Raw genomic sequence first — 18,998 nt, 5'->3', positions numbered from 1 at the left:
AGAAAGTGAAGTATCCGGGAAATTTGTAGCCCAGGGGACGTTGGCAAGCGCCCTATCCAACCGCACGAGGATGGGCACCTCTCGCTGGTTCGACCAAGTGAAGCGGCGGTCAGCCGACTTATAAAAATTGAAATGTATGCCTATCAATGAAAGGAACTTGGTATGCACTAACAGCAACAATTTCTATGGGTCGTCATCTCGTAGCACCCAGGCCAAGAATATACTTGCATATGGAGTATTTCTACAAGAAACTTTTTTTCTTCCATTCGGCAGATGAAATTGCTCATGACGGCCGCCAACTAACCAAAACTGAAATAAAATGCCTATCAAATGAAAGGAACTTGCTATGCAGTAAAAACATGAATTTCGGTGGGTCGCCGCCGTGTGGTGTTGGGAACAAGATAATACCACCCAGGGCAAGAAGATGCTTGCGTTTGGAGACGTCTCCCTCCAGTTCAATCAAATGCTAAGGCAAAGCGCAGTTCAGATGTTTCAAAAGGTCCCTTTTCTTCCTTCCTTCCTTTGCTTCCATGAGCTTCGCAGATCATTTCAGGAGCCCTCTAAAAAAGAAACGACGGACAACGGGAACAGAATCCACTAGTAGGTGTCAAATCGGTCCACGGAGATGATCTCGTAGTCGCAGGGTTATGGGAAATAATTAAGAGATGGGCTGAAGAAAGAATTAAAGAAGCAACGGGATTCGTATGGTACCACGATTGATTCGGTGGAACTAGCTAGGGTTCTGCTGGCGCAGAGGCATGCAGAGGGGGCGAGAGGGAGAGGAGAGGCCTTGCCTTGCCTTGCGGATGGGGAAGGAGACGGCGATGCGGTGCCTGATGGGCTGCTGCGGAGGTATTCTCGGGCGGGCGGTGCTGCCGCCTCGCCTGCCGTGGAGGATCCGCTCTGTCGGCTTCCGCCCTTTCCCTTTGCCGCTGGCGCCTTTCCCCAACGCACTCCACTCCACTAGTAGAGCTAACGGAGGGAGCAAAGTGCCACTCCCCGGTTTGCTTTTTTTCTGATAAGCTCGAATTCTTCCTCCGAGCACACACCGGTAGATCAACCAGGGGACATGCATATCTATAGTTTTTTTTACATCGAACAGACATCTATAATTACCGTCTTAGAGCAACTGTTTTTTTTTCAAATGAATCAATTATGTTATTAAAGTTCACAGGAAGTACAAAGCATCTCAAACTTAATAAGATTACATCAAGTTTTTAAGACCACTACTGCCGCTAGAATGAGTCACCGACTCACCGCTATCGCCACTCCCCTATCGGAGCTGTCTTGACCTTGTCGATGACAGTCTGGAAGTCTTCGAGTATGTGCCCCTAAGGAGCAGCACCCTGGAGTCACAATCATCGTTGTTGAACCCTTGCATAAATCTGAAGCACCTGACACCAAATCTCGCCACATGACAAGAAACCTTAACCTCACCGCCGACAGTAATCTACACCGGAGCTCTGTCGACTACGTCCAAATGCTGAATTCGAGGGAGATCGATGTCGCGGGGATGATTCTAACAGTAAGAGAGGGGCAGGGAGAAGGAGCGTGGTCTAGCTACGGAGAAGGTGTGACACAAGATGTTTACGAGTTCGGGCCCCTCGCGGTGGAGGTAAAGACCCCGCGCCCCGAGCTGCTCGAGTTGTTCTTATGTCTGGATGAGTACAAATGGATGCTAATCCTTCACCAAGTGCTACGGGGTGGCTTATATAGAGTACACCGCCCCTTGAGCTAGCTCATTACAAGGAGGTATTGATGATTATGTTATTTACAGGCGTTATTATTAGAAACTGAAGGTTTAGTTACTAGTAACGCCCGACGTCGTGTTCCTTGGCTGCTTCTGATCCCGCGCTTGTGCGACGAAAGACTTTATAATTGCTAGACGAAAGACTTTATAATTGTGGCACTTGTTTCAGAAAAATAAGGTGTGTTGTTTCTTCAGGTACTTCCTGACGTTCCACTAGGAATGGCTGATGCAGTGAACCGTGGAGGTGAACTCCTTGCAAATCTAACGACAGGCACACCATGGGAAGCTTGCTAAGGAGGTAGGTACCACTTTTGGCACTGACTCTGGCATTCTGCGAACACAGGTCCCCGAGAATGTCAATGCACTTGTGGATGTAATTGTTTCATGGATAGCTTCAAATTCTGGCCCAAAACTACTTCGTTGATGACCACCCACAATTTTTACCTGGATGTAAATAACAGCAAACAACATCAGGGTGTACTGATGAAATATGTGTAATGGAAAATTCAGATCACATACGTACCAGAGCTGCATTTAGTTGTCTAATCCATTGTATCCAGAGAAATCCTATATGTTGAGTTATGCATGAGTATTCTAAACTTTCAGGGAAAAAAAATCTTGGCTAGTCATACATAAAAACGACGCATTATGGTCACATTGAGCTGTTAATTGTTGCAAAATGGGTTCTGTCCACAGGTATATAGTTTACCCCATAAATATGTAGCCAAATATATTTTGCATGAAAACTACTCGCTGCCTTGTTGTTTAATTTGTTTGGTGGCAACTGCATTATGCTTTTGTATGCCAGATATATACTGGCTGAGATGCTTGTTATCTGTGGTTCTCATTCTTAGAGCGGGTGTTTGTTTTCTGTGGAGTGTGCATCAAGTTTTATATGCTGGCTAGTGATCGAAAGAATTCTGAGTGGATCGCTATGTTACCTCATGGAGAGGAAGACTACTCGGCACTATCGTGGATCGCTGGTGTACAAGTCACCTTACCACACTGACAATGCAAGAATGCTCTCCGGAGTCCCGACTCCCCAGATCTTCGTATAAGATCCTTAACTAAGGTAGAATATTTGTTCTGGTTGAGTGTCTGCGCTCTTAATTTGAAGATGATGGCTGTTGCCCACTGTAAGTTTTGAGTGTGCATTACTGGGAGGAATTTTAAAAAACGAGTCCATCATAGGAGGAGCCCTGTAGCAATATATTAAGATAGAAATGGTCCTTTGTGAGAATTCCAAAAATTCTTTCCCGGCAGAATAAACTCCGGTTGTTAGGGTGCGTCCACACGACTCCAGTTGTCACGGTGCACACTAAGCCAAATTTACCTGACCTTGAGGAGATCCGGTTTGTTGCTAGTCGACGTATGCAAACTGTCCAGAAGAGGCATTTTGTGTAGGAGAGCGGAGTTAATAGCGTCCGAAAACATGGCGGCCTCGACAGAGTTGAAGCTAGAGTTGGATTTGTTAAAGATTTCAAAATAAGATTGAAATCGCCCAAGAACTGCCAACGTCCTCTAATTAGCAAGGATTAAATACACTATTGATCTTATACATCTGTAAAAATAAAGTGGGTGGTGGTGGTGGGGGGGGGGGGGGCATTTGCCTCCCTTGGCCCCAATGAAGCTCCGCGTATGAATGGTGGCCGTTTTTTCTTCTAAGCCCAACACCATACAGCCGCCACCTCTTCAGGCGTCCAGTGGTTGTTGTTTCGTCTTAGTCCAACACCATCCACTAGTGTTGTCACCTCTTCAGGCGTCCAGTGTTTGTTGTTTCTTTGCCGATCGAAAGATACTTCTCAACTCCATCATCAGATTGAAACATCTAACACATGAACGTTGACTGTTGGAATCCAAATTGTTGGGCCCCAAATGCACGGGTTTGAGTTAGCAGACAAGTTTTCCAATATATCTTAATCAATCCGTTGAAGCAACACCCCTAGCTTCACTCAAGCAACACTTCAAAACAAATTAAGAACTCCCTTGTGTCCTCAATGATTTAAAACAAATTAATAATTCACTTGTGCCCCCAATGGCTACTAGGTTTGCTAGTTGCGACAAGCTCTCAGCATATATTTACTTGGAATTATTTCTATATTTTTGGATTAAATAGACACTGAAATATACAAGTGCTAATGGAAGTGTTTGGAAGAGGTTTCTTATGAAGAAAACTTCTATATTTCTGTATTTTCATAGATTCACTAGCTAGCATCTCTCAAAGCATGTATGACACGCAAATATGAACATAGGTACACATAATGAGTGACCTAACAATCATGGTAAACTGTCACATATTTTTAGATTATATTATATAGGCATTACGCCCAATTTCTTCTTTTTTGAAAAGGAGGATAATCCCCGGCCTCTGCATCTAAATGATGCATGCGGCCATTTTATTAAAAAATCCAAACAGAACAAAGTGCGTAGTCCATTACAGCTTGCAAGAGGAGCATAAAAATGAATGAAGATAAACAAAGCCACAACCAGCGAAAAGCAGGACACAATGACTAAACACCTATCCTATTATTGGACCTTCATCCAAACCGATTGTAGATATCCCGTGCCACCGTCTCCCATCTGTTGCACCTAGTAACCAAAAGCTCCCTGGAGTCCGTATGAGGGAGTAACGACTAACGACCACGTACGGATCCATGCTATAGCTCTGTAAATAACCTGCAAAAAGTTTATAATTTTTTCTGTTAAATATCATATCATTTCTGCAGTTCCACATAGCCCAAATTAGTGCGCATATTCATAAATATTAATATAAATATAGAATAGTTTTAAATCATATATAATGTTTTTTGAAAGTAGGTTATTCATTTGTATGTACAATTTTTATAACACATAAATATTTAAAGATTATGTTTATTACTGAAATTATAATTTACATCTCAAATTTCTAAAATATCGAACAGGTGCAAATGGCCTGCACGGGTGCCTTTGTCTTATTAAATTCATATCCTTCGCTAAAAAAAGGAATTTAAATTCATATCTCGCTAGTTATCAATTATCGACATATACAGGTGCATGTTGTGGTGGCCAGGGTTTCTTTTGTGCTAGCCTCTGGTCGTGAGTTGGAGACTTGATAGCTACACTTATTTATATGAATTTTGATTATGTTAATTTCCATTCTATAATAACAGGTGGGACATGTACCAGCACATATAGACTTTTAGCAGGCATGTGAATGTGATTGGTGTAGTGTCTAGACTTGCTAGTGTGGTAATCCCCGGTAGTGCATTCCAGACCTTCTGCGCCCTATTTTTTGCGTTAATTTTTGCAACACAGTGTTTGACTTTTCTGCAAATAAAAAACCATGAAGTGGTTTTGAGCAAAAAAACATCGCGCTGGTCGACTTTTCCCATGAATAGAAAATTGCAAGGTAGTTTTGTGCAAAAAACTCTCGGTCAAGCACCTCCAATCAATGATAGGTGGGGCCATACACACCGATACATCAACATACGTATTTTGTGACCATATGTGCATGCTTGAGTCAAGTTAAGTGACTGCAATTTCGTATTTTCAAAGTTTTAGCACCAAACTAAACATCGAGTGCAAGTTCTATGACTCCCCGTGATATTACCTCCAAATAAAAAGAATCTGTTAACAATCATAGCTTCAGGCGTCACTATAGACGTCACGTGGAGAACAGAGGCTCCACACCACACAATGGCGTGCGATCGTACGACGCCGGCAAACCCTAAACGACGCCCGTAGCACCCGTTATAGCGTTAATGGTACAGGGCGCACACCCTTCTTTTGTAAAATGATGCAAAAAACAAAGTGCTGAGAAGGATTCTATCCTGCGACGCGGGGTTACAGCGCAGCACTCGCTAGCCACCCACGCCAGTTGAGTTCTGTGATTACGTAGAGCTTCTTCCCTCTTTTATTCTTTCTTTCTTTCTTTTCCTTTTCTTTTTTTTCCTTTTCTTTTCATTTCTTCCTTCTTCTTTTTATTCATTCTTTTTCTTTTTAGTCTTCTTTTTCTTTTTAGTCTTCTTTCTTCTTTTTCTTTTTCTTTTTCTAATTCGATATAAAAAGTTCAGCGGATTTATGAACGTTTTCCAAATTCGATGAACTTTTTTCAAAATTGGTGAACTTTTTCTCAAATTCAATGAACTTTTTAATAATACGATGACATTTTATCAAAACCGGTGAACTATTTTCAAATTCGATGAACTTTTTTTCAAATTTGGGTGAACTCTTTTTTTAAGTCAATGAACTTTTTCCAAATTCAATGAACTTTTTTTCAAGTTCAATAAACTTTTTCTCAGGTTTGTGAACCTTTTTCAAAACCAATGAATTTTTTTTGAAAGCCAGTGAACTTTTTGTCCAAATTAGATGAATTTTTTATTAAAAATTGGTGAACTCTTTTAATTTAGATGAACTTTTTTTGAAATTCATGAACTTTTTAAAATTTGCGATATTTTTTGCAAAACTATTTGACCTTTTTTCAGATTCCAAGAACCTTTTTTTAGTTCGTGATTTTTGAAAAAAATCACGTTTTTTGTGAACCTTTTCTGAAAAGTCAACGGTCAATGTTGAACTGATCAGCGGTCAACAACGACCGGTTAATTCGAAACTGAGTAAAACGATCGAACCAGAAAAAAACGAAGCGAAGCAACACCTTTTTTTTTTGAGAAATCTCGCCTCTTTATCAATTCATAATGATGTTCATAGGTACCCGGTTTGGGTCATGTGGGTTTCCCAACCAAACATGTCGCCCGGGCCCTAAATTACAAGCAAACTTGGCGAGATTGTGTGCTTCAAAATTAAAGTTTCTACGCTCATGAACAAAAGAGCAAGAAGTAAAGAAATTGCTACGATCTATGATTTCATGTACGATTGCCGCATGAGGACCTCCTGTCCCTGATTTTATGTCTTTCACCACCTCCTGGCAGTCAGAGGCCACCAAAATGGTCTGGATGGAGAGGTCATCTGCAAGAGCCAGCGCTTCTCTGCACGCGAAAGTTTCCAAGATGACCGGGTCGGTGATTTGAGGATGTGTGGGTACCATCATCAGATGAGGAGATAGATGTAGGTGATTTGGAGCAGGAATATGATGATGGAGCTGAGAATGCACCTTTTATTCTGCCCAATGGAAGGAAGAGCAGAGCATATAAAGCACAACCAAGGAAGTGGTACAGTGAAGAAAGAGAGAACCCAGAGGAGCAGTTATGTAGAAAGCTTTGTTTCCTTAATGTGGACCAATTTAGGAGAGCACTTCAGACATTTCACATAAGTCAGAATAGGAACTATGACTTCCATAGAAACTGCAATGACAGCATCATAGTTGTGTGCACTAATGTAAAATGTCCTTTCTACATTGCAGCTTCTGTTGTTGCAAATGAAACTACTTTTTGCATCAGAAAGGCTAATTTTCTGCACACATGCCCAGCAGTAGCAGAGAATACAAAGGTCACAGGAAAATGGGTGGCACACCAGTGTGAGGATATGCTGAGAATTGATATTGGCACACCAATCACCACAATAATGCATAATTTGAAGAAGAAATATGGAGTAGAGATCTCAACCCATATGGCCTATAGGGCTAGGAAACAAGCATTGAAGGTTGTCCAAGGAGACCAGAGAGGTCAATACACTAGGATTAGAGATTATTTGCAGGCTGTTTTGGACACAAACCCATGAAGTAGATGTGTTGTGACCACTAAGCATTTGCCACAGCACCCAAGCAAGAACCCAAGGTTCCATGGCCTGTTCTACTGTCTTAATGCTTGCAAAGAAGGGTTTTTAAATGGATGTAGGCCATTCATAGGTACATTGTGTTGTAACTTGTGTAGTGTTTTTGTTATTTGGCCACATTAAATACACTATCTTCTCACATTTGTCACTTTGCAGGGGTAGATGGTTGTTTTATCAAGTTGTCAACAGGTCAGCAGATCCTTGCTGCAACAGGAAGGGATGGAAACAACAACATATACCCTATAGCATTTGGAGTTGTTGACAAAGAGGACACAGATAGCTGGACCTGGTTCTTAACACAACTGAAAGATGCACTTGGTGGAGAAAGTGGAAAGTTTGGGTATTATACTATCATTTCTGATAGGCAGAAGGTAAACTTCTCTTCTCATATTTCTATTGTACTATTAATTTTTCATATGCACATTGCTTTGTGAACAATTCAAATGGACCAATATTTAGCTCTAGTTCTTATTGTGTCAACAGGGCCTTTTAAATGCAGTAAACCATGTTTTTCCCAATTGTCCACAAAGGTTCTGCCTTAGACACATTTATCAGAATTTCCAAACTGCTGGTTTTAGAGGTGATGAGTTAAAGAAACACATGGATGCAGCTAGCTACTCTTATACTAAGAATGAACACCTAGCTGCAATGAATGATTTGAAAAGAGAGTGTAAGGCAGCTTGGGCATGGCTTAATAAAGTACCAGTTCATACATGGGCTAGACATGCAATGGATTTTACATGCAAGACTGGCCTAGTTGTGAACAACATCAGTGAGGTGTTTAACAAAATGATCCTAGATGTTAGAGGGAAGCCAATAAAGACCATGCTGGAAGGAATTAGGACTAAATTGATGGTCAAATTTAACACCAATAGAACTAAGACAGAGACAACAAATTGGGAGATTTGCCCAACATATGCAGAGATGTTAGAGGAGGCAAAGTACAACTCAAGGTGGTGCCAATCTTTGATGGCTGGTCCTAACATTTACCAAGTTAGTAGTGGAGATAACACCTACTCAGTGAACTTGCTGCACAGAACATGTGGATGTAGGAAATGGGATATGACTGCTATGCCTTGCAATCATGCAGTCTCTGCAATTGTGAAAGCTAAGTTGCAACCTGAAGACTTTGTTGATGATTTCTTCAAGAAGGCAATGTACAAAAAAGCATATGGCCATATCATATTTCCTGTCCCTGGTCCAAATCTGTGGCCAAGGATAAGAACTCAGGACATAGAGCCTCCAGTTTTCAGAGACAAAGTTGGGAAGCAACAAACAAAGAGGAGGAAAAACCAATTTGAGAAGCCAGCACCAAGAGATACATCTAGGATGGCATCCATTACTTGTAGCAACTGCAAACTTGTAGGGCACAGATACACTGTGTGCTCCAAGCCCTTGAAACCAGCTCTTGCTATGAGACAAAACCAGCATCAGGTTAGCTAAGCATCTTTGTTTCTGTTTTTGTAGTTATGTCTCAATTGATATTCATAGTTCATGATTGTTTCTGTTTTTTAAATGCAGCCAAACAGGTCACATGCTTCTGCTTCATCTACAGCTGCTGCACCAACAAGGAAGAGGCCATCTCCATGTACAGCAGATGTTGGGACTGCTCCTCCCAGGAAGAAAGCTGCACCTGCTGCAACTACACCTGCTGCAACTACACCTACTGCTCCTCCAAGGAGGAGAGCTGCACCTGCTGCTACTGCACCTACTGCTCCTCCCAGGAGGTCTCCCAGGAAGAATGCTACCCCAGGACCTACTGCTCCTCCAAGGAGGTCTCCCAGGAAGAAAACTACCCCAACTGGTACATCTTCTACATCTGCTGCAGGCCATAGGGGTACATTTCATGCTCCAAGACAGACTGGAAGGAAGAGGACAGTTTCCTACAAGATGAAAGAGTACCTATATGCTTCTGGTAACTAGATGTTGCCTTTGTTGGCTGCTTGAATTTGATGCCCATGTTGGTTGTTGAATTTGATGCCTTTGTTGGCTGTTAAACTAGATGCCTTTGTTGGCTATTCAAGTAGATGCCTTTGTTGGCTGTTGAACTAGATGCCTTTGTTGGCAGGTTTGAACCAGATGCCTTTGTTGGCTGCTTTGAACCAGATGTTGAACTAGATGCCTTTGTTGGCTGCTTTGAACCATATGTTGAACTTGTTGCCTTTTGATGGTTGTTGAACTTCATGCTGGATGTTGATGGTAGTTGCACCTAAATGAGTAATGGTTGATGCCTTTTGTTGCCTTTTGATGGTTGTTGAACTTGAATGCATGATGTTGATGCTTGTTGAACTTGATGCTTGTTGAACTTGAATCACCTAAATGAGTCTTGGGTGCCCAGACGTTGAATAAACCACCTAAATGAGTCTAGGGTGCCCAGACGTCGAATAAACCACCTAAATGAGTCTAGGGTGCCTCGACGTCGAAACAACCACCTAAATGAGTCTAGGGTGCCTCGACGTCGAAACAACCACCTAAATAAGTCTAGGGTGCCACGACGTCGAAAAAAACCACCTAAATGATTCTAGGGTGCCTCGACGTCGAAAAAACCACCTAAATGAGTCTAGGGTGCCTCGACGTCGAAAAAAACACCTAAATGAGTCTAGGGTGCCTTGCCGTCGAAACAACCACCTAAATGAGTCTAGGGTGCCTCGGCGTCGAAAAAACCACCTAAATGAGTCTAGGGTGCCCAGACGTCGAATAAACCACCTAAATGAGTCTAGGGCGCCTCGACATCGAAACAACCACCTAAATGAGTCTAGGGTGCCTCGACGTCGAAACAACCACCTAAATGAGTCTTGGGTGCCCAGACGTCGAAAAACCACCTAAATGAGTCTAGGGTGCCCCGACGTCGAAAAAACCCACCCAAGTGAGTATAGGGCTATTTCAGATATACAAATCAACATCACAATTCATCACATTCAGCATATTGGGAGATCCATAGATAAGCAATACATAACTAATATGTAGCATAACTTGGAGATCCATACATGAACATTACATAACTAATAAGTAGCATAATTTAGAGATCCATACATGACTAATAAGTAGCATAATTGGGAGATCCATACAGGACCATTACATAACTAATAAGGAGATCCATACATGACCATGAACTCCATGACCATTACTGCCCAATGTGGCTCATTCATCTAAGATTGCCTTGATCCCATTCAGCTTGGCCTTGGTCTGCTCCACAACCTTCTCAAGCTCATCAATATGGGCCTGCAACTTAGTCTTCTCTTCAGCAAGCTTCAACTTCATGTTCCTAATGACACTGGCTTGAGATACTGTCAGGTTCTTAACCATGTCATACTTCTCCTGGAGCTTGCTCTCATCAGGCTTCCTTTCCATCTGGGCCCTCCTCTCATTCTCATCCAAAAGGGCTTGAACATCTCCAACCAACTTGTCATAACTGGCCTGCAGCTTGATCTTCTCTTGTGTCAGTTTGTGAACAGCAAATGAGTTCATCAGGTTGTCCTCAATCCTGTTTCTCTTGGACTGCTCATACATATCCCACAACTTGGACAGTGCATTCTCCATTATAGCTGGCCAAGATGGATCAACCCATTCAACTAGTCCACAATTTTTACCATCCTGTTAAATTACAGTGTTAAACAGCAAGATATGAGCTACATGCCAAGATGAGTTCTTTACTAATAACAAGTAGGCACTCCAACCAGTACCAACAATTAGGCAATCTAAATAATGAGTGCTTACTAACTAAAAGCAACTAGGCCAGCAGTACTTAATAACAATTTTTAATGAGTGCTTCCAAACCCATGCACATGCTTGACATAACAAACCTCACTTGTCCACAGTGTCACATGCTGACATATTAACAAATGACCTCACTTATCCACACTGTCATATGCTCACATATAAACAAATGAACATGCCAGAACACTCTGCACATATGCTCACATAAATACAATGACTTCACTGAGCCAATAAGCATTGGGCACATATTTAAACAGCCTAACTAACAAGACAGATCTGCTAACTACCAAAATCAGTACTAAACAATGACCAATATGGATGCCCACAACAGCTAATTAGCAGAAATTTGACACATACCTTCACAGCACAAGCAAGGAACCTCCTGCCAGTATGGATGCCCTCGAAAGCAACAAGTCTTTCTGCTCGCTTCCGGTGTTCATGGCACAAAACATAATCATTGCCCTCGAATTCGGAGTCATTCGTGGTAGCAGGGATCTGCACGTGCAAAGGAAAGCAAGAGATTTGGGAAGGAAACTTCAGATCTAGCTCAAGAGGAAAATCCCCAAATCCAAACACTAACCCTATTTCTACCAACCCACCTTCACGATGCCGTCGTCTGAACCTGAGGTGGCGTACTGGTAATACCTGCCGTGCTCACCTTCACTGCTGTCATCATCCTCACTCCAGGAAACCATGGCGACGCGGTGGCGGCGGCGGCGGTCGGAGATGTGGACGGGTCGACGGCGGCGAACGAGTGGGGCAGAGAGCGCGAGCGAATGAGGGTTGGGGTGGGTGGGCCTGTAACGATTCGAGGGAGGGACCGGTCAAAAGGGTTCCGGCTCGAGTCGGCCCGCGCACGGCGTCTCACGACGTCTAACGAGTGAAACGGATGAACAGTTATGCCACGTCAACAAAAGCAGGCCCCACCTGTCATAATCCCACTTAAAACGAGCGAACCGAGCGACTTGTGGTTTCTGCAAAAAATTAGCCTGGGAATTAGTGTTTTTGGCCACAAAACTAGAGACTTGTGATTTCTGCAACTCTAGCCTTCAATGTCGATGTTTTTTGCAATTCACTCGAAGATAACAGCACAGAAAACAGTCACATAATAATCGCAACAAGAACATCATAGAAAACAGTCACACAATCTCTAAGTTCGTTTATGTGTGAAGCAACAAGAAGTTAGCATGCGCAACATCATCCTAATCTCGAAATGAAATTGATCTCTATTTAGTCTCTTTGAAACAGTTTCTAGATTAATTACCAAAAAGTGATTTCAAGTAGTAGCAGTATTGTGCATGGAGATGGAGGAGCGAACCAACCTAGAAGAGTCGTCGAGTGGGACCCGTCTCGGGTAATCGGGCGTGTCCCCCGACAGGACGGACTGGAGGTTCCAGGCGGACAGCATGTAGCACTTGGTGCCGGCCTCCCTGTCCACCCACATGCTCTTCAGATTGCGCGCGCGCACGCACACCACCATCAAAGCCACTTGATTAGAGACTCATCGGCCGGCCGAGGAGCTAGCTAGGCAGGGTGAGCGTACAGGTAGTACGTACCACGAGCCTGTCCTGGAGGAGGACGGGGCCGGCGGAGAGGCGGAGGAAGAGCTCCTTCTTGGACGAGGGCGGGGGCAGCTCCCCGTCGGCGAGCGGCGGGAGGCCGCCGGGGGGCAGGAAGCTGGCCCAGACGTCGTCGGAGTCGGCCGCGGCGCGGAAGGCCGGGGAGACGGCGGCCACGTGGAAGGCGTCGCGCGGGGACGTGCGGGCCAGCGCCGCCGAGAGGAGCTCCTCCGGCAGGCGCGCGATCTCGCAGGCCTCCTCCATGGGATGGGATCCCCCGTCCGTTGGCGCCGGCGTCGGCCGGCCGCTGCTTTGTCCAGGTCGAGATTCGCCGGGGTAGGAGGAGGAGAGTTGTAACTGGTTTGGCGGTATGGGGATGGGGATCGGATTCTTGTGCAGAAGGAACGCGGCCGGAGGCTTTAGCGACGAAGCAAAGTGAACACAGTCGGTTTGGCCCCTCTGTTTCTTTCCACGTGCTTGCTTGCTTGCTTGCATGTTGTCCTTACAATTTCTGAATCTCTGACCTTTTTTCCAGGTCCACGTTATTTATGCATTGAATCTCTCTGAGCTTTTCCTGTATACCAAATGTTGATTGACCTGGAGAGTTGTTTGTTTCCGTTGAGTAGGGTTTGTACTTCGTAGTGGATTAAACATTGTTGTTTCAGTAGAGCTGATGCTATGGTTAATCTCTGTTTTGCTAACTTAAGCACTGCCTCCGTACCATAAACGGCAGCAGCTCATGTTGTTGCCTTTTGTTGTTATGTGATATATGTATGCATATATGATACCTGATTATATTATTGTTTATTTTTTTTCATTTATTAGTAAAGCCGCTAAATGAGGTCAGCTTCGCTATAGCCTCTTTTAGCTGTTGGCCGAGCCGCCGCTAAATGGCGTAGCCCGCTATTTACAACATTGATCGTTACCTGGAGGCTGTTCTGCGGGACCTCGCCCTCCATCATGATCCTTGTATCTCATCCGTCGTGTCGTCCGATCTCGCCCTCAACGTCCAGCCGCCACGCCCTTCGATATCCTCAATATATACCCAGCTGCCAGTCCGCCCGTTCGCCGCGATCTTCCTCCATTGACCGATAGAATTGACACCAAGCGAGCATCAATCACGGCACGGGCAGCCCGACAGGTCGAGGCGGACTCGAGCACGGTGAGACCTGACCAGTGACACCCCGAAGGCCGAGCTGTTGTAGTAGTAGAAGAAGGTGCATCGCCCACGATGAACACGCCTCTCGGCAGGTTGAGCTGGGTGACTTCGCGCTGACAACTAGCATGGCCAGCACTACGAGGTACTGGTGCAACATCCACACCACGTACGGGTATGTGCTAGAAGAATACTATGCTCTGAAGCATGTCATAGCAGCTCCTTGATGCTGTTGTGTTTGCGTAATCTTCCAGATCTCGTCGGATGAGAAGACAGTTATTTTCATGCCCAGGTGTTAATGGATTTAGGTGCTCCACCTTTGATGATTCCTTTAAAGGTAGGCTGCTTCGTCAATTATTATTTTGGCCATGAATCCATGATGTATCAATTAATTGGTTTGCTATCTCCCTACAATGCGTGAGATAATACCAAATGTTTGTGGTATCGACAAATTACTTTCTTAACCTATAGGTTACTAAAAATGATAGCAGAATATAACGGAATTCTACCCATTGTTCTTGCCAAATCGTACAGATCAACTGGGTGCACTACATGATTTGATGTTGATTTCGTTTATATATATTTTGATTACTGTTAACATTTATCATGGTCACTAATTAGGGAAAATCTCCCTACAATGTGTGAGATAATAGCAAATGTTTGTGCAACTTTGTTTTGTCATGATGTATCGATGAATTTCTTTCTTAACCTATAGGTTACTAAAAATGATAGTAGAAAGTAACCGAATTCTACCCACTGTTCTTGCCGGCATAGTCGTGCCCATGATCAGGAAAACGTGACCATCATGCAACACTTGAGCCAGTCTTAGAGGCACGACTAGAAATGCATTTTACCGTTTATTGTTCCGCACGTGCATATAGGTTTTCCTATGATCCTTTATGGATATACGGACTCAAAGACCATTGCAGTTTTAACAGAACATAAACATTACTTACAAATTTGGAGATAAATAGCAACAATTATTATTGCTTCTAGGGCATATCTCCTACAATTACTGCCTCTAGGGCATATTTCCAACACTTAGGGCCCTCTCGGTGTGACGGCATCCATCATCGTCTGGCCAAACACAAGTGACTATGTCATGGGGATGATGAAACATGTCAACGAGAAAAAAAAAACAAAACCGGAAACGAGGAGACCGATATAGTGAGCATGTGTATGACTCAAGAGGATACCGATTTATCTCGCCCAGGTTTTGTAAAGTCTCGCGAATCAAAGGAATAGCACATGATAACCAAAGGATCACTCAAATGTCATTTGTGTAATCATAGGGATTGATATGGACGCCCACGGTTCCGCACATTGAACAAAGGGGTTTTGTTCATGTCTATGTTTTACCGAACCTACAGTGTCTCAAGCTTAAGGTGATCATGATCTGCTGAGTTCTAGTAGGGCGGGAGTATAGAGGATATATTCATGAAATTGTTTCATTAATATTTGAAATAGTTTCGAGGGGAACCAGAAGCGTTTCAGGGGTCTCCAGAAGGGTTTCGGAGTTTATGGGGCAATACCGGGTTTTACTGATAGATAATATATAGTTGGAAAATGTTCCAGAGATGTTAAATTAATAATAAAGGCTTTAATGATAGTTAGGATGTTTTTATATTTAATTAAATATCAATGGTCCTTAAAAGGCCGAACGGTGGAAGGAGAATTGGGCCACAAAGGCTCAATAGGGAGGCGCCCCCTTCTCCTCATGGAAAGGAGGGAGGGAGGCCGAATTGGGGAGGGATACCCCACCCCTAGGCTGACGCAAGGGGAGACTTTTCCCCCTTGTGTGGCGCCCCCTCCTCTCCCCTCCAACCTATATATATTTGAGGTATTGACACCTTTTCTCAACACAAGTTTTGGAGCCTCCTCTGGTTCTCTAGTTCTAGTTGATCCTAGTTGAATTAGAGCTAGGCCCAGATCCTCTAATCCACATAATTAGAATCCCATTGTGGTTCTAATCTCCTCACTCTAATTCTTCGGCAACGATTAGCTCTGGACGGCGAAATGTTGTCGGATCGTGAAGACCGTACGCTTGCAACTCGCAGAGAGGCCATGTTTTCAGTCTTCCGTTCGAGGGACTGTTCCTGGGTGGTTCACGGGATCGTTCATCTATGGTTCGAGGGACACCAAGTACAATCTACACCGACTCGTCTTCTTTCATTGCAACTCGGAGTCAGTAACGATCTGGTTCAAACCGTCTATCGCACCTTCATAGTGTTCCTGGGCGATCGTAGGGCTATTTTTTTTGTTTTCTACTACGTTTCTTAACAATGGTATCATGAGCGGTTCTATGAATAGGTGCAGGTTTCGATCTAGATAACATGTGGATGTGAGGGTTTGATGTTCTTGCTATGCTTCCCTCGAGTGTTGCTTCAGTTCAATTCATTAACGGCATGATGTAGCTTTGTACAAGAACCTAACAATCGACCAGCTCTGTTTGTTGACGATCCTCTTATAGTTCTTTGGGCTTCATCATAGTCAAGAATAGTGAACTATTGCAAACACGAGATGGCGATGAATATGTTCGATCTTCTAGGGGGGCACACGTATTGACGAAGTTTAGTGCGTGGCTAGAGATTTTTAATTAAGTCTCTTCCCTCACACATCCCGAAAGTTAGTCTAGCAAAAAAATATTGCCTTGATGGTGGACGTAGGTAGGTAGTGTTATCCGGAAACCCTAGAAGCCATGTAATTAAAATTTGCCAAATCGATTAGAGGACGTCTAACTTGGTTTTTGCAGGCTGCATGTGATGTGGTATAGCCTTCGCCATGATAATGAGTTTATGTATCAGATGGTTATATATTGTAATGTTAAGTGGCCTGCACATCACAGTACGACATGATGGCTGGAGCCAAGGGATTGTCTTTTTAATGACCTGAGTGTCAACCTCGTTATTTATTCGACGGACGTAACACAGAGGAACCCAGAGCTTCACCAGGCACAAGATAACAAAAGTGTTGTCACGACGTCAGTTTTCAAAATTGTCGCCACAACAACATTTTTCGGAGAATTATCATGAAGGACCAGGGGACGTTCCGGCGCCCAGGGCTATACCGTATCATTGCTCTTATGAATTGCCTGGGATATTTATCCCTTTGTTGTTTGCACCATTTGATTGCGCAGTAGTCGATTATTAGGGTGATCTTTCATTGAAAATATCAAGTTAAAATGTACTTTTCCGAGTGTTGCAACCGTTTATAACACGTAGCTTTCCGTAACAAGTATTTTCTGGTGTTAAGTGCTACGTGGTAAGAGTGTTTAAGCCACATGCAAGGAAACAAATAGGGGTGATGGACAACATGTGTGTCAGACTCGGGCACCAAGATGGTTATTGGCATTTTAATTCTCAAAAAAATCAATTGAAGCCTGAAAATCATGAAATTTGGCATGCTGTCACATGACACCTAGAGGGAGTGCTAAAAAATTTAGAATGTTTCGCAAAAGTTTCATGTAGAGTGCTTACAAGCAGGAGCATCTCCGAGAAAGGAACTAGGTTTCAGGAGGGCACACGGTAGGTTTCCACGTGAATCAACCACTGCTTTAACGTTTGGGCTTGATTTTTTTTCCACATTCAGTACACACCATTACATGTATCATGTCTAAATTTAGTATTTTCCAGGATCCGTTTGCTATATTTAAGCAATTAAATGCATTTCTAGACATTTGAAATAGACCAGTTTGCATGCAAAGCAACTGCTCCTTCCTTGGTTAGTGTTCAAACTTTTTCCAGACTCAACATACACTATTACATGCTGACATGCCAAAATTTGGCATTGCTTCGGGTATGTCTGCTATATTTAAGTCTTTAAGTGGATTTACCACCATCAAATACCTAGAAATCTATTTGATATCCTAAAAATAGTTGATTTACACTAAAAAGGACCAAACTCTTACGTGAAACTTTAAATGATGTAAATTTAATGTACAAAAATAATTGGCTCCGTAAGACTAAACTAGAAACACTAAAAGTATTGCATTACAAAAAATGGTAGAAAAAAATAGCAGTGGCGAGCACAAAATATGCGCCCGCCACTGGTTGGAAAAAGTTAGCAGCGATAAGCAGAAAAAGATACTAGTAGTGGGCGCAAAACCGCGCCCACCATTGCTACTTGCGTTACCAGTGTGTGGACGCGTATTAATGCCCGCCACTGGCTTTTCTTGGACAGATTTGCCACGGGATCAAATAATCCAGTGCCTGACACGTATTGCTGCCTGTCACTGGTAACATTTGTCTCACAGCAAATCTGGATAGCTGTTACTAGTGGTACCCGCCATTGGTAAGCCTATAGCAGTGTCGAGCGAGTTTTTGCCTGTCACTGGTATTTTTTGTCAGATTGGCAAGCGCTAGGTTGCGCCCGCCACTAATGTGAGTTCACCTATAAGCCTTTTCTCAGTGTGAATAATCCTCTCAATCAAAGAAGCCCTAAGGGCTCATTTTATTCACATGAATCCCACAACTCATATATAGGAAAAACATAGGATTGTCGTCAGGATTTTCGATTCATTTGATAGCATCACGGGAAAGCAAAAGTTTTTTTTCAAGATGTTAGAGTGGATGTTAAAATTTCTATGAAATATATAGTACAAAGAATTCTTTAGGAAAAATCCCTACATGATTCAATCCTATAAATCAAACAATTAACATAGGAATATTTTCTGTAATAATTTCCTTTTTGAGAAAAAAATCCTATAAAAATTCAAATGAATCAAAGTGTCCCAAGTACACATGCCTCCGTTAAGAAGTGGATTTTTATATCAGTTTTGCTATCTGTCGTGTCACGCTACTCAATTTTGCAACTAGAAGGTTCAATTATTCAAAAATGCCATCATTTTGTTCGGTCTGTGCTAAATAAATGCCACTCGGCACCGTTGTCGTCCGGTCAAAGGCCATTGACGAGGGTAAAGTGACCAAAATACTCTTAGACCCCACTTATCAATATTTCCTCTACAACTCGCTATAACCTATGGGTCTTAGTTCAGAAAGAATGAATTTAGAAGGTAAAATAGCTTCACACGCGGGTGATCGAATCCTCGTGTGTTGTATTTTTTCTTCTAATTTAATTATCCATGTGTTGATAATTAGGACCCATAGAT

At 43.0% G+C, this 18,998-nt stretch overlaps 2 protein-coding genes across 3 annotated transcripts; one reads left to right on the top strand and one right to left on the bottom strand.

The window, feature by feature from the left end:
* Positions 1-7,282: 7,282 nt before the first annotated feature.
* Positions 7,283-9,382, top strand: LOC141026216 (uncharacterized). Its single transcript, XM_073502213.1, has 2 exons — positions 7,283-8,893; positions 8,981-9,382. The coding sequence occupies exons 1-2, from the start codon at positions 8,060-8,062 to the stop codon at positions 9,380-9,382; spliced, it is 1,236 nt and encodes a 411-aa protein (XP_073358314.1). The 5' UTR covers positions 7,283-8,059.
* Positions 9,383-10,453: 1,071 nt separating this feature from the next.
* Positions 10,454-13,457, bottom strand: LOC109742346 (F-box protein PP2-B10-like). 2 transcript variants are annotated; one of them, XM_073502562.1, is made up of 6 exons: positions 12,733-13,206; positions 12,499-12,623; positions 12,104-12,150; positions 11,776-11,974; positions 11,534-11,671; positions 10,454-11,053 (listed from the first exon to the last, which is right to left on the bottom strand). In XM_073502562.1, the coding sequence occupies exons 4-6, from the start codon at positions 11,869-11,871 to the stop codon at positions 10,601-10,603; spliced, it is 687 nt and encodes a 228-aa protein (XP_073358663.1). In that variant the 5' UTR covers positions 11,872-11,974; positions 12,104-12,150; positions 12,499-12,623; positions 12,733-13,206; the 3' UTR covers positions 10,454-10,600. The 2 variants fall into 2 exon arrangements, with proteins under 2 accessions (XP_073358663.1, XP_073358662.1); XM_073502561.1 differs by lacking the exons at positions 10,454-11,053; positions 11,534-11,671; positions 11,776-11,974 and having other exon boundaries at positions 11,975-12,150; positions 12,733-13,457.
* Between the last annotated feature and the right edge of the window lie 5,541 nt (positions 13,458-18,998).

The sequence above is a fragment of the Aegilops tauschii genome, chromosome 6, assembly GCF_002575655.3.
Source record: "Aegilops tauschii subsp. strangulata cultivar AL8/78 chromosome 6, Aet v6.0, whole genome shotgun sequence".
NCBI classification, from domain to species: domain Eukaryota; kingdom Viridiplantae; phylum Streptophyta; class Magnoliopsida; order Poales; family Poaceae; genus Aegilops; species Aegilops tauschii.
Note: the sequence above shows the minus strand (reverse complement) of the source record. Positions and strands in the feature narration are given on the sequence as shown.